Source organism: Macrosteles quadrilineatus, unplaced genomic scaffold, assembly GCF_028750875.1.
Source record: "Macrosteles quadrilineatus isolate MER2022 unplaced genomic scaffold, UCM_ALF_1.0 Scaffold_3__2_contigs__length_128488019, whole genome shotgun sequence".
In the NCBI taxonomy this organism is placed as follows: Eukaryota; Metazoa; Arthropoda; class Insecta; order Hemiptera; family Cicadellidae; genus Macrosteles; species Macrosteles quadrilineatus.
Window position 1 is genome coordinate 110,438,094 of NW_026542596.1, and position 13,840 is coordinate 110,451,933.

At 33.8% G+C, this 13,840-nt stretch overlaps 1 protein-coding gene across 1 annotated transcript; it reads right to left on the minus strand.

Annotated features, from left to right (window-relative positions):
* Nucleotides 1-302: 302 nt before the first annotated feature.
* LOC128989764 (protein AATF-like) lies at nucleotides 303-13,207 on the minus strand. The gene is made up of 8 exons (XM_054411802.1): nucleotides 12,967-13,207; nucleotides 11,476-11,647; nucleotides 9,308-9,564; nucleotides 6,694-6,857; nucleotides 3,719-3,768; nucleotides 2,893-3,253; nucleotides 1,109-1,221; nucleotides 303-515 (listed from the first exon to the last, which is right to left on the minus strand). Exons 1-8 carry the CDS (start codon nucleotides 13,052-13,054, stop codon nucleotides 317-319), a joined length of 1,404 nt encoding a protein of 467 aa, XP_054267777.1. The 5' UTR covers nucleotides 13,055-13,207; the 3' UTR covers nucleotides 303-316.
* Nucleotides 13,208-13,840: the final 633 nt, after the last annotated feature.

Here is a 13,840-nt window from a genome sequence, read left to right on the forward strand (position 1 = left end):
AGTGAAATCTTCTCCTGATTTCAAAACTACTAGTCAAATGTTTTATCATAATTTATTGTTGCTGTTTTAAGTTATTTATTTGTTATTACATAACTGAACCCACTCCCGAGCGTGTTGTTTGATTTTTTCCCACTTATTGGTTAAGTAAACAACACTGTCATGTATCATATACTAAGGTGCATTGTTCAAAGTGAAGACAAAAGAATGAAAAGAGTGGTTTAAAAAAATACAGACCAGCTCAGTTCTTTAGTCATATCACACATATTTAGTCATTTCAAAAAGGATGAAATATAATTACTATATTAAACTTCTTCAACTATGATAGTTTAATTTTTCCAAACAAAGAGTTGTACAGTTCTGTTTCAGCGAGTTCATTCCACGTGTTGTATGGACGGGGAGCCATAAAATTTACAAGTTTCGGCAGAACGACGTATCTGAGCTTCCTCCCCTTTGTAGACTTGGTATCCACGGTCCTCTTCATTTTACTCCTCAATTTTTGCAACTCAATCAGCTGTCTGGAAGTCAGTTTGAACATCACAATTTTTCAAATCAGTTGAGTTTTAAATGCCCAACAACTTATCATAAATGTATTTCCTACTAATGGACTGAATTAAAATTATCAAAATAATTTTTAAAAACTTATTAACTAAACTCAAATCAAGGTGAATTGTTTTTCTTCGGTTGTTAATACAGTCACTTTAAATTTTGCCTTCGTTTTTGTAATTTTTGTGCAAATTAACCAGTTTTAAGTATCATTTTGTTATTGCAATAAGTTTACGTATCAGCAATATTAAATCAAAATAATATTTATTTTCAAAAACGAGAATTTTTAGGCAAAAAAACCTTCATTTTGTGAAACAAACTGTATAAATTTTACAGATAAACTTACGAAAAAACAAGCTACATGGTCTGAAAGCCTGAGCTTAGGCTTGGTTGCTATATGTACAACTACCTACTGAAATTCTTGTGAATTTAATAGGGCCTACAAATAAAAAGTTATATAATATGTAGTCGATTTATAAGGCTTGAATTTATGAACTTTTTTGGGCACTCAAATACTAAAATGAATCCAAAAATAACAAGGATTGATAAATAGTCTTTTAAATACCTTTCGGTATTTGATGAACTTGAAGCGTCAACAGATTTCTTCTCAATGTAGTCTCGAAGAAGTTTGTGATAAAAGTCTGTGTCATCAAATATCTCTGGATCCAGAGGGATTTCCTGCAATTAAAAAATAGCTTTCTAAAATACTGAATATATATACAGGGAGTTTATAAAAGAATGCCGGGATTTTATGAATGCATTGTTCGGGGACTGTTCAAGACAATCTAATCATTTAAACATAAAATTGAAAGGAAAAGAACAAAGTTTTTTTCTCATACTTTTGATACAATTTGGAATAATTTAATAAAATTCAGATTTTCATCAATCTTATATTAGCGTAAATCTGGCTAAGTCGCTTAGGGCGATCGGTGGGTTTATATGATGTCTTAACTGAATCTTTTTAGGCACAAAGACAATATTTTTTACAGATAATATCATGAAGTGTTGAATTAGCTATGTTCAACTGAAGCCTTCTTTGGGCAATCGGTTTTTTTGGGGCTTCTGATGCAGAATTATCAAATTTATTTGGCTATGGCATCGCTTGTTTGTAGCCGGACAGGTGAATGTCTTTTCAAAACGCTACGAAACTCATTAAACCAGCGTCAAATTTCTTTAGCATCAAGTAGATAAAAAATTTAGTTTAATTTAGCAATCAATAAAAAATCTGGGAACCACAGATTACACTCTGCACTGTTGCGCCATAAAAATTGCACTAGCGACTGGCTGTTGCGCCATAAAAATTGCACTAGCGACTGGCATCAGGCGTGTGAGTCGCAATAGCGGCCTACCACCCCGCGCCTATTTTGCGCATGCCAAGGTCAAAGTTTCTTCCCTTACTACACGGGAAACAAAACTTAGCTATTTTAGCTTCAGTTTGACGTATAAAACGTTTAGTTACCTTGAATAGTATCAAAACAATTACCATTTAAAATCCCGGCATTCTTTTATAAATACCCTGTATGTAAGAAAAGTTTTTAAAACAATGATAAACAGTGAGTACAAGCCAGATCAAAGAAAGATACATTTCAAAATGGAAAATAGACATATTATTGTCCTACTTCTGGATATTGATTTATATGGATAGATAGTATACATAAAATACCTTACAATATCTTTATTTATTTTCAGTAAATAAGTTGGTTAACATGACAGTAGTTGTTAATTAAAAAAAATACACATTCTAATTTACATAAGCGTTAATTAAGGCAGCTTTATCTTAGTAAATTAATTAATTATGGATACTACAGTACAGTAGGCCTCCAATTATCCGAATAAATTAGGATAATTGGATTTTTACCTATATTCCGGTCTAACAGAAAATAGGCCAAGTACAGTCCAGCTTTTACTGTTATGATCGCAGAAAAGTGTCTTCGAAGATTTGGTGATTAAAAACTCACACTTTTGCTGCAATCATGGAAGACAATTATGATTTTATGTGATAGAGGGAGGGAAAAATATGTCTAAAAGACCAAATTAGATATTTAAGATTTTGCCTTAATCCTGGGAATAGATGATGATGTGAATTGTTTTCGTGACGCCGGGAGACGATGATGTCTACACCTACACGATTACAAGAAAGGTTTTGGATTTTACCACAACCATGGGTTTTTCCTTCTTTAGCAACGATTCTTATTATTACTGTGGTTTGAAGTTTGTTCAATTATTTCAGTAAGCGATTCGTATAATTGGGGATTCAGATAGTTGGAGTTCCACGGTAACTATAATAACAACCAAGAACGAGGGAAAATTGTTATAATTAGATTACTAATTTGTCTTCATTATATTTACCTCAGTTTTGTTTTCATCTGAATTATTCTTGTTAGTGTTGTTTCTTCTAACTTGAGTTCTTCTTATTAATCTGCTTTTGTCAGCCATTATCTGTTCAATTTGCTTCAGGGTTGATTGGTCAAAAGCAGAAAAGTTGGAGTTTGCCATTTTCCCAGTAGACACTTTAGTTTTGTCGTTCCATTTTTGTATGGAAGTGTTTCTATATGGAATGAAGTCTTTATAAGTTGTGTGCAAAACTGTTGCGTAGTCATTTAACTTGCGCTTTTTTCTTGGCTGCTCGTCATTGTCCTCTTCTTCTTTTTCTTCTCCATTTTCAATCTCAGATTCATCGGACAGAATTTCATCATCAGCGTCTGAATTTCTGTGAAAATGGAAGATACTTCAACATACTGATCCTAATACAGAGTGAGGTAGAACCAGTCAAATGCACTAAAGCATAGGTAGCCCAGCGCCTGACCAGTGAGTCACACTTCTAGTCTTACTATCTCTGTGGGAACTTTTGCAATTGAAAAAATAATGTGATGTATAAATCAATGTCTGTTAAACCGCTGTTAATTTTTATACCAAATTTGAAGTGAATGTTATTTTTTTTATAGCCTACATAAGTTAGGAAGGATTTATATTATAGGTATGTCTAAAAAGTTTACAAGAATTCATTGGGTAATTTTTTTTCCACGCCAGTGGCATTTTACAAGAGACCTTGAGAATAAAGTTTTGTGGTTGCCAGAAATTAAACCCGTCCCTCCCACACCGAAATCTGAGACGCTAACCACTAGCAACATATCTAAACTCAACTATTGCCAAGCTATTTCATACTTATACTTACACATCTTTGGATTTGAAGTTATATTCAGCAGACTGTTTCAATAGTTCCACCTGAGAACAAAATTTAATCAGTGAAGTTAAGAAATAACTGTACCGATAGTGCAAATTGTGTTTAGTCTAGACCTTGCATCCATCCCGGTCGTGTCACATCATTCCTTAACAGTTACCGTTGTTCGTTTAATCGTGTTAAATGTGCCGTTTTTACAAGTTATGTCCGTATTCGTGTTCGTGTTTTTATGTACTTTATGTGTAATGACGACCTTCATATGAAGTGACCACCCTTTGACATCCTTGACGCCTTCGCCTAAGATGACTTTGTAAAAAGTCTAAACTAGTTGCAACACTAGCAACAATAGGATAACCACGAAGCAGGTATTATTTACACCAATTTAATATATTCAAGGTATTCCAGAGGCTAGCTTCTAAAATGAAAAGAAAAAATACATTCATTTTCCATGACTTTGCATACGTCCCATCTATACCACGTTGTGGCAAGTTTTGTAATCAAAGAGAACATACTAAACTATGGGTCTTCCGAAGATTCGTGTCAAGTCTGTATTTAAACACTATTTACAATGTAGGTTTCACCCATTCTATGATTTAAAATAGTAAAGAAATTAGTGATGGGCCGATTCCAAAATTTCTCGATTCCGATTCCAATTCCGATTCTTAAATTTGAGATTCGAATCTCGATTCCGGACTCGATTCCGATTCCAAATTCAATTATGTTTTATGAATGTGTTTAAAATTGTGAAATCAGTACAAGCTTATCAAGCATGTTATCTATATGTAGAATTTAGAATGTCACACATTCAATACACATATTTAGGGCCTACAAGGTTATTGTAAAATACTAGCTATAGAATACTATAAAATAACTTTTGTATGAACGATAAAAAATCATTCATTATCATCACACGATTCACAACAAAAGTAAGTAGAAAAAGTAGGCAAAGTAGGCCTAGAAGCTCCAAGACTACTACTAGGCCTATCAGGTTGATCTAGGCCTACATCTTCATCATCATAACCTAACAGCTGGTCATTTTCCTGTGTTTGCTGAAATTCGAGAGCATGAAAAGTCCTAATATGTTTAAACAAGTTGGATGTGGTATGTGACTTACCACCTCTTGATAATCGTTTTTTGCATATATTGCAGGTAGCAAAAACGCTTTCGTCATTTTCCTTTGTAAAAAAGTCCCAAACGTCACTTTTCTTCCTTCTAGACATGATTTTTGTTTGTCCAAATAAGTTAAACCTAACAATAATACAAACTAACAATCACGATAACTAAAAACAAGGCAAGCTCAATAGCCTACGTTTTACTTTTGGGGTTAAAGTTGATCTTACAAATTGACAAGTTGAAGTTACTATTTCACAACAGTACGATTTGTTGATGTCGTCCGTACTGGATCATTTAAGTATTTTTCACTTTATCAGTGTTGCCACTGTTGGCAGACAATAACGGAACCTGCAAAACTACTCTGCTTATCGGCCATTAAAATACCCAGTGTTTGAAGATTTACCCGTTGATTGCAACACTAAACAAGTTTATTTACAATTTCGCGCACTTGAACATTTATAGGTTGTTAAAACCTTCCAAATTCACTGTACAAAATTATATTTCCAAGCCCAAGCCCAAGTCACTTTTAGGCTATATAAAAAGGACGCTCGCTCTAGTCTCGTTGAGTAGTGACGTTTCGGGACCGAATACGAAGTGTTTTGTTATACTTTGGTAATGAATGGTAGCTCAGCTCTGTTTAGGGATGAGCATCGATAGTAGATGTTTTCACATCACCGATGTTTTTCTATCGATTTTCGTTGTTTTTCACATCGATGTTTTTGACCAAGTGTATTGAGATATCGATGCTTTCCGTTACTGGAGAGTACAGAGACCAGACGAAAAATTGAAGAAAAAAATCTATGTCTTATTCCCAAAAACATCGATGTTTTCACAACGATGTTATCGGTTACTGATAACATCGTTGTAGCGATGCAATGATTCAGTTAGTAGCACCAATACTAGAAAAATACCGGTATGGATCATAAACATAAACAACTGACGTTGTTGGCCCGAATAGCATTGAACATATGTTTTGGCAGTTCCATTTAAGCAATGTGAAATAATGTGTATTTTTGGGCCAAAAATGTCATTTGTTTATGTTTATGATCTATACCGGTATTTTTCTAGTATTCGTGGTTAGTAGCCTTGGTACCACTGGTTGATCTAAATCGATGCTCATCTTTTTCCTTGTATGTCTTGTGAGCTGTGACGCAATGCTTACTCGCTCCAGTCCAGTTTGCCCGAATCTCCAATTCCCATCTGTTAACTGTTTCTCATTGTACTAAGCCTCTGTATTGAGTTCGCATCTATTATTTTTGCAATACGTTCGCTCTAGTCTCGCTGAGTTAGTGACGATACGACCAGGACTTGTTGTTTGCTCAGAGTTGCAAGCAAATCATTAGCAATCTGATTTATTTTGTTTCTTTGTTGCTTTATATGACGTTTATGGCTGATTTTAACCAATTTTATCAAAGAATCGAAGAGAGTCGGAATCGATCCCAAACCCACGGAGATTCGAATCGAATGCTCGATTCGATTCCGGCGGAATCGAGAGTATTTTGGAATCGAGAATCGGAATCGGCCCATCACTAAAAGAAATCATTATTTGCTGTTGATATTATACTTGTATTAGCAACATAGCAACAGTCAAAAAGAATCTAACCATCAAACAGTTTGGCATTCTCAGGGCCAAATCTGAGTCTCAGCTTTGCCAGTCTCCTAATTGTCTTCAACTAGATTTGAATATAGAAGGATTACATAGTTAGGCTACTGGTGAAACCCGTAATGGTCGTGTAATACTGTTAACAATTATAAGCGAACATTAAAAGTTCAAACACAACTTGATAGTCTGGCCAAATATTGGCCGTCAAATGTTAGGCAATATACGTAGACTATAATATTTAATTTTTGGTTACCTGTACTTCATTTAATTTTCCAAGTAAATTAAGCACTTTACTTTTGCATCTGTTGAGTTTATCTTTGTCGTCTATAGACAATTCTTCATTTCTAGGCAAGGTGTTGCTCGCTGAAAGGGCTTTCTGAAGCTTTATTCTGCACTTTAACAAATTTTCACAAATACCTGAAAAATACTTAAATTAGGTTCTAGGTTATATTCCTCGAGATAGCTATCCAAATGTAGATTGAGATTAGCCGATATTAGGTAAGTGTAACATAACAACTTTGGTAGGGCAAGAGAGATAAAGGGGGTTTTCCGACACACCAATTTAAGGTGTAGTTTAAGAGATGAGTGGACGATTAGAGTTAAATGAATAAGGCAACAGCTTCGTTACTGACATAAAAAAAAATTTTTGTAAAATTATACTTGTAAAGTCGTCATTTTAAGCACTTTGACGAAAAAAAATGAATATTTTACACTCTGAAAATGGGCGTGAATATTATTGCTAATTACACATATTATTGTTCCAATTCCAAAGTGGATATCATAAATATTGCACACAAAATTCTTTACAATCATTAATAAAAAAAAATTAACACTTCTCCTTTACTGTGGATTGTGAATTGAATTAACACTTTGTAAATTAAACAAAGTGGCGGGACGACAATTAATAGTAAATGCTTATAGGCTTTCTTGTTTATTTATTTTATGCCAAGTTAGGTTTATTGTGTTTTCGGCAGTTGGTCTGTGAAGGGTGTTTTAAAGGTAAAAATATTACATAAATAATTGTCAATGAGATACTTGCAAATTCGTCATTTCTTTTACACTCTGTAAATGGCCGTTAATATTATAGCTAATTGCACATATTATTTTTCCAATTCCAAAGTGGATATCATAAATATTGTCCACGAAGTTCTTTAGAATAAATAATAAAAAAATGAACACTTCTCTTCACTGTGGATTGTCGTCCCGTCACTTTGTAAATAATAAATGCTAGGCTAACTTGTTTATGTACTTTTTGTCAAGATAAGTTTATTGTGTTTTCGGCAGTTGGTCTGTAATGGGGGGTTTAAAGGTAAACAAATATTACCTATAATCCTATAATTGTCAATGAGTTTTTAATAATAAATTAAAAGAGGTAGTATCATTACAGTGTAATTGATTCACAGTATTACTTTTTACTTTAATGACAAATATTGTTATAGGTTTATGTTTATTGTGAAATGCGAGTAGTTTACAGTCAGTCTTATCCACGCTGATTATCCATTTAATCCAGTAAACATTTACATCTTTAAATAAATTGAAGTTAATTAATCATACAATATAACTTTAATGGCACCAGTAAGAGTAAGCGTATGACTCACTCACATTCACCGGGGTGGCTTGGTGGCTGCCGCGAGGCTCGGGTTCCGTCATCGCCGCTGAGCTGTCAAACGTTGTTTGATATTCTTTTGTGTTTTAAATGTCGTTCGTAGGTTTTTAATCGATACAACAATTGATATAGGCTAATTCATAATAAATAAGACATATTTTAGGCACATGTATCTGTCTGTAGGCTACTTTATTTTTTTTATTTTCATTCCAAAACATTAACTTATTTCTAGCGATAGTAAGGCATCGCCGGGCAGGCATCACTGGGCAGGCCTCGCTGCGCGAGGCCTTCTCCGGCGCAGGGCCTGGAGCGGCCGCTCCACTCGCTCCACCCTAAGGACGGCGCTGAAACGGGCGCAGGCTCACTAAGCCACTGCCGCTTGCTTTTTAGCAAATTTCCCTATAGGGAAGTAGCTATTACCGTAGGTCTCATGGTAAGAGTTAAGCCCGGGACCGATTTACTTTTTCATTTTCATGTCCCCGGAGGCCAAAAACACCATTCGTTCAAATTTTTATATATGTATATATATATATGTGTCCGTGAACACGATAACTTGAGTAATTTTTATCCGATTTTGATGAAATTTGGTTTGAAGGTGTAAGGCGGGATAAACTTGAATGAGTTCGCGATCCAGCATGATCGGACCATGGGAACAGGGTTTTATGGGGGGTTTTATGGGGTAAAAATTGGTTTTTCTCACTTTTGACCCTCAAAACCCAAAATTTCCCAATTTTTCTCTAATCCTTCTTAAAGAGCTTAAAAAACCAATAATTCAGTATACGAAAGTGTTTTTGTACGGTTATTGGTTACGGAGAAAACTAAAAAAATTGTAAATTTAAAATTCCCATGTTATTCTTATGGAGAATGTTGTAAAATGTTGTAGTTTGCTTGTTTATGGATATATTTTGATCAAACTTGGCAAATATATTCATTTTCTACTAAGCAATAATTATTTTACTTAAAACACACACTTTATTAGATTCCTTGTAGCAGCAAACCTAGGTACTCGTTAAACCTAATGTTATTTAAATAGATCGATTGAAAATCAATTCAGCCAAATGGAAATTCGCTTAGACGGCAGGTTTGCTGCGGCGGGGGTATTTCTTAAATATACCTACTCACGGTCAGATAACAATAACTTAACTTAAATCCCATAAGAAAACAGGTATATCTCATCATCATCGTCATCTTCATTTGATTACACCTTACTATCTTAAAGGGACAGATTTAACTAGGGCCTAATTAGAGTAGTTTTACTTACTTAACTGATTTCTGATAGCCACTCCCTTTTTTACATCATTGGGGATGTTTTTACTAGCAGTGGAATAAATATTGCAATCAATGACAGGATGTTTCTTAGATTTTGGAGTTTTATGCAAAGTTTTCTCTTCATCATCATCATTTGATTCTAATTCTAACTCGTTCTCACTTTTTTCAGACCCTTCATAATCACTATTTTCATCGGCATCTTCTTCTTCCTCTTGATTATCCTCGCTATCAGAATCATCTTCACTGGCTCTAAAAGTTAAATTCAGTTAAATGGTAAATCACTATAAAAATTAACAATCTTTGTTATGAAAGCCTAGTGTTTTTTACTATGCATGCAAAATTAGATTAAGAGTATTGTAGTGTTATGGGTTGCCTTTCCCTTGAGAGAGTACCATTTCTTGATAAACGGTTTGACAGGAAAAATTCATAAGTTAATACCAACAAAAAAGGTTGGCTACGTCTATGATATTATTTCCTTCTGTATTTACCTAGTGGCATTTTACATGTACAGTAGAAAACCTCTTTAATCCGAACTAATTGGGACCGGGGGTAGTTCGAACTATTGAATAGTTCAGATTACAGAACATAGGTATTGTTGTTTTTACATAAAAATAGCTAAAACTTGGCTAAAATGGATCGTAACTGTTACGGGAAAAATGAAAAATGCTTTAAAAAGTAAAATACAGTATTTATTCAGCATTGCCTCCAGGATTGATTTAAGACAATATAAAATAGGTACCGTACCTTTACGTCGTCAATCCTAGGTTAGTCTTTTTAGCAGCGACTAGTTTCGAAACTGACGTTTCATTTTCAAGCCTTGTCAAACATAAAATTACTTGAACATAATGTCGTCGTCAAAGTACACAAATATAACATTTAACACGCACAAATACATTAAGATACAGAAAGACGCGCGGCCGGCCATTACACGCACGACGGACACGACTCAACTACCGACTGCCACTGGTCTGGTGACATTGACCTTGGAGGGGGTTGGACAGCTGATTATGAGCGCCTTTGTTATCAATGTCCTCAATCCTATCAAATATTGTGTTACGACCAAAATTTAGCTTTTCATTCAGGATGTCGTGGGGAAACCTTTTTGTTGCTTTGTAGATTTCATAGCTTTCAAGGACATTCATTAAGGAGCCTTTGGTGCATTTATGTAAAATACCCAGGTTATCACTACAGCTGCTTACGTTGTGGTTGTCATTCATCAGGTGTTCAGCGAACTTAGAATGTTGTGTTCGCAGTTTAGGCTTGGGTAGATGTTCATTAAACCTTTTTTTGAATGAACGACCTGTTTGTCCGATATACATTTTTGGACAGTCGCTGCAGGTTAATTTGTATACTCCAGTGTCCTCTAGGCTATTGGAAACTGTAGATTTCGAAGTACGTGGATTTAGGCGGCTTTCTAGTTTATTTGAAGTTTTGGAGGCCAATGTAATGTTATGTTTCTTTAGTTCATTTTTTAAGGTATAATGTAAGCAGTTGCCATATTCTATAGAAATAAAGTTTTGATCGGTTTTCTGTAGTGGTTTTCTGTTCTTTTGTTTGTGTATAATAATGTCGATAATACTGCTATTGTATCCGTTATTGACTGCTATACATTTTAATATTTCATATTCGTTGTTGTAAAGGTACGTAACCTATTTTATATTAAAATACAGTAGTGGTAAATATAGTGAATATACAGTACTGGACATTAAATACAGTATACAATAAAGAACTACTGTACTGTGTATAGAGTTCAGCGATGAGGCGTTCGAATTAGTGGACGTTCGGATTATGGAGGTTCGGAATCTAGAGGTTCTACTGTACTTTAAAAGGGAATCCCCGAATATGGCTATGTTTATTACTTCTACAACTGCTGTTAGAATACATCGTTAAGTTAACAGCCCAATGACAAATAGCAATTAATATCAGAACCAATCAAATTAGCAAATTTTTGATATTATAAAATTATCATTCTGACAAATTTACTTCTAAAATACCGTACTTGAAAGTAAGCCCAATGACAAAAAGTTTATGATTGACTTAGGTTCCACAAGTACCTATGCAAGTAAATATATTAGGTATCTCAAATCTAGGACACCATAGAGTAGAAAATGGAATTAATAAGCTGATTTTTAAAGGACTTGAGATAAGAAGCCTACTTACAAATCATCCTCAGATTCAGATTTCTCAGAGGTAGAGTCTAACTTTTTCCTTGAAGTCTTTTTACCACCGTATATATTTTCAGGTAATGTTAGAATATCTGTAGCTTTTCTTAACTTGCTCTTATTACTGCCATCGGGTTTGTAGTCGTCATCAGCCGAGTCTAGATGTTGATCTAAAAAATTACCGTATACTAAATCCTTTAATACTTTTAATCAAGGCCCATTTATAATATTTTTAACCTTTTCTGGAGCCTAGGATTTTAAGTAACCGTAATATTACCTTGATACCATGTCTTCGTTTTTGACATTTTAAGTACGGTAAAACAAAGACTAAGTTAGATAACATGATAAGAAATGTTTAAACACTGGTAGGCTAAGTTCCTACCCTAAATTAATAGGAAGCAAACCTAACGTTACTTATGGCTGCCGAACCATCTTTTGTTTGAATAAAAAAAAAAAATATATCATTTCTCCTCTCGGCTTTTCTTTTTATATATGAAGGCTATTTTAATATAGGCCTACAATCAAATTAGGCCTATATAATTTTTCAATGTTAGCCTACTTAATTTTGTTTCCAAAGAAAAATTAGGCTAATATTCTAATCCTGCATGTGACAGTCACAAATCTTTATTCTGGCAGCCTCATAATACTGTACGGTACAATAAAGATTTGTATGCAGTATAAATTATAAAAAATCTTATATTGAGACTACCGGTAGTTGTTTGACAAAATAGTAACAGTTAAGAAAAGTTTAACATAAAAAGTACAAGGCAAATGAGATAGGCTAATAATGTTTTGTAGAAAAAAGAAATGTGTGTGATAAATAGGCTACTGCTTGCTCCTTTAAAAACAAAATTGTACATCATTAAGTTTAGGGTTAGGCTATCAAAGAGGGATTGGGTAAGTTACAGATCGGCAGAGAACCTGTGATATAGGCCCTACTATCGGATGAAATTTTCATTCAATATAAATATTTAATATGTTATTAGACTAAAATATTTCATTTGAGGTAGGCTATAAATAAGTATTAATGTAAATAACTTAAGTTATTGATTTTCTGTCATTTTAATGGGTCTAATCTATTCAAGAAGAGTGCCACCCGCCACTCATTGACAATGCACTGCAGCGTTTAGGCTAGGCTAGGTTAAGTTTATTTTGGGTCAGATTCTAGTTTGTGATAATGACAAATGAGGCACTAAACTTAGGCCTATTTACAAAAATTATACCTTTTTATAAACTCATGAAAAGAAGGACATGAATTCAAATTGACGTCTTAATTAATCATAGGCTATCACTGTTTTTATAATGTTAGCCTATCTTGTTCCATATTATCATTTAAAATTAACTGAGCCAAACTGATCAAATAAAACTATAGCAGAAACCTAATATAAAATGTATACGAAAAATAATTTAAGAGGCATAAATATAAATAACACTTAACAATTTGCATTACAAGTGTAAATACTATTTTAAATATTAATCCATTCATTACCTGTTAGTAAAATGTTGTCTTCTTCCGAGTCATAGTTAACTTCAGAAAGTTGGGACGTTAGTTCAGCGATCGCTTTCCTCACGTCCATAATAAAAGAATATTCAGGGAAAATATTTTGATAAGTTCAAGCAAAAGTAAAAGTAATTTATATTAAGCCTAAGCTATCTTAAAAATTTCTATTTAGGTTAGTGGTTAGTGTTTTAAGGTTATGTTTACTAATTCTTGTCTCACTGAGACTGACTGACAGAGAAACAGACATGACAAAAAAAAAGAGAAAGGAAAGAAAAAAGAGAAGAGACTAGTCAGCACGAGGTCTGCTGATCAATTGCAGGGTTACCAACACTCAAGAAAGTCTCACGCAAAAAGCTGATCAACATCAACACGATTATTGATGAACAATTTGAATTCAGCAAGGCTTCTATCCTATGAAAATGACTAATGACACGGCGTTTATGATTGTATTATGAAATAAATGGTATCAGCATTCTGACACATACTTTCTCCCATAAGCTCGTCAACAACCTTTATCATGGGTAAGCGGTAAGAGTTGGCCTAAATTATGATATTTTATACTTAAAAATTACAAAATCTGCAATAACATTTGAATCGTAATTGTTACAGCAATGGGGTGTTGTACTATTGTATAGTTTTGATAAAAACCAGCTTCCAATTACTTTTGAACCGTATTTTTTACTACTTTACTTTTAGGACTACCAACATACTAATTATTTAAGAAAATCGTTTATAGGGCCATTTTCGAGAAAACCCGATTTTTCTGTTATTTATGGGAAAATCCCCATTAAAAACACTTGAGGAGTATGTTTTATCAATGATAAAGCCTAGATAACAGCCAAAAAAGTTTATGTTTTGTTTT

Bases quoted from the DNA above. Each gene is read 5' to 3' on its own strand.
- LOC128989764 (XM_054411802.1), bottom strand. From the start codon at position 13,054: ATGGACGTGAGGAAAGCGATCGCTGAACTAACGTCCCAACTTTCTGAA. The intron at 3,769-6,693 runs GTAACCAAAAAT...TTTTGTTCTCAG, and splicing joins GAAAATTAAATGAAGTACAG to GTGGAACTATTGAAACAGTC. The intron at 3,254-3,718 runs GTAAGTATAAGT...CCATTTTCACAG, and splicing joins AACTTCAAATCCAAAGATGT to AAATTCAGACGCTGATGATG.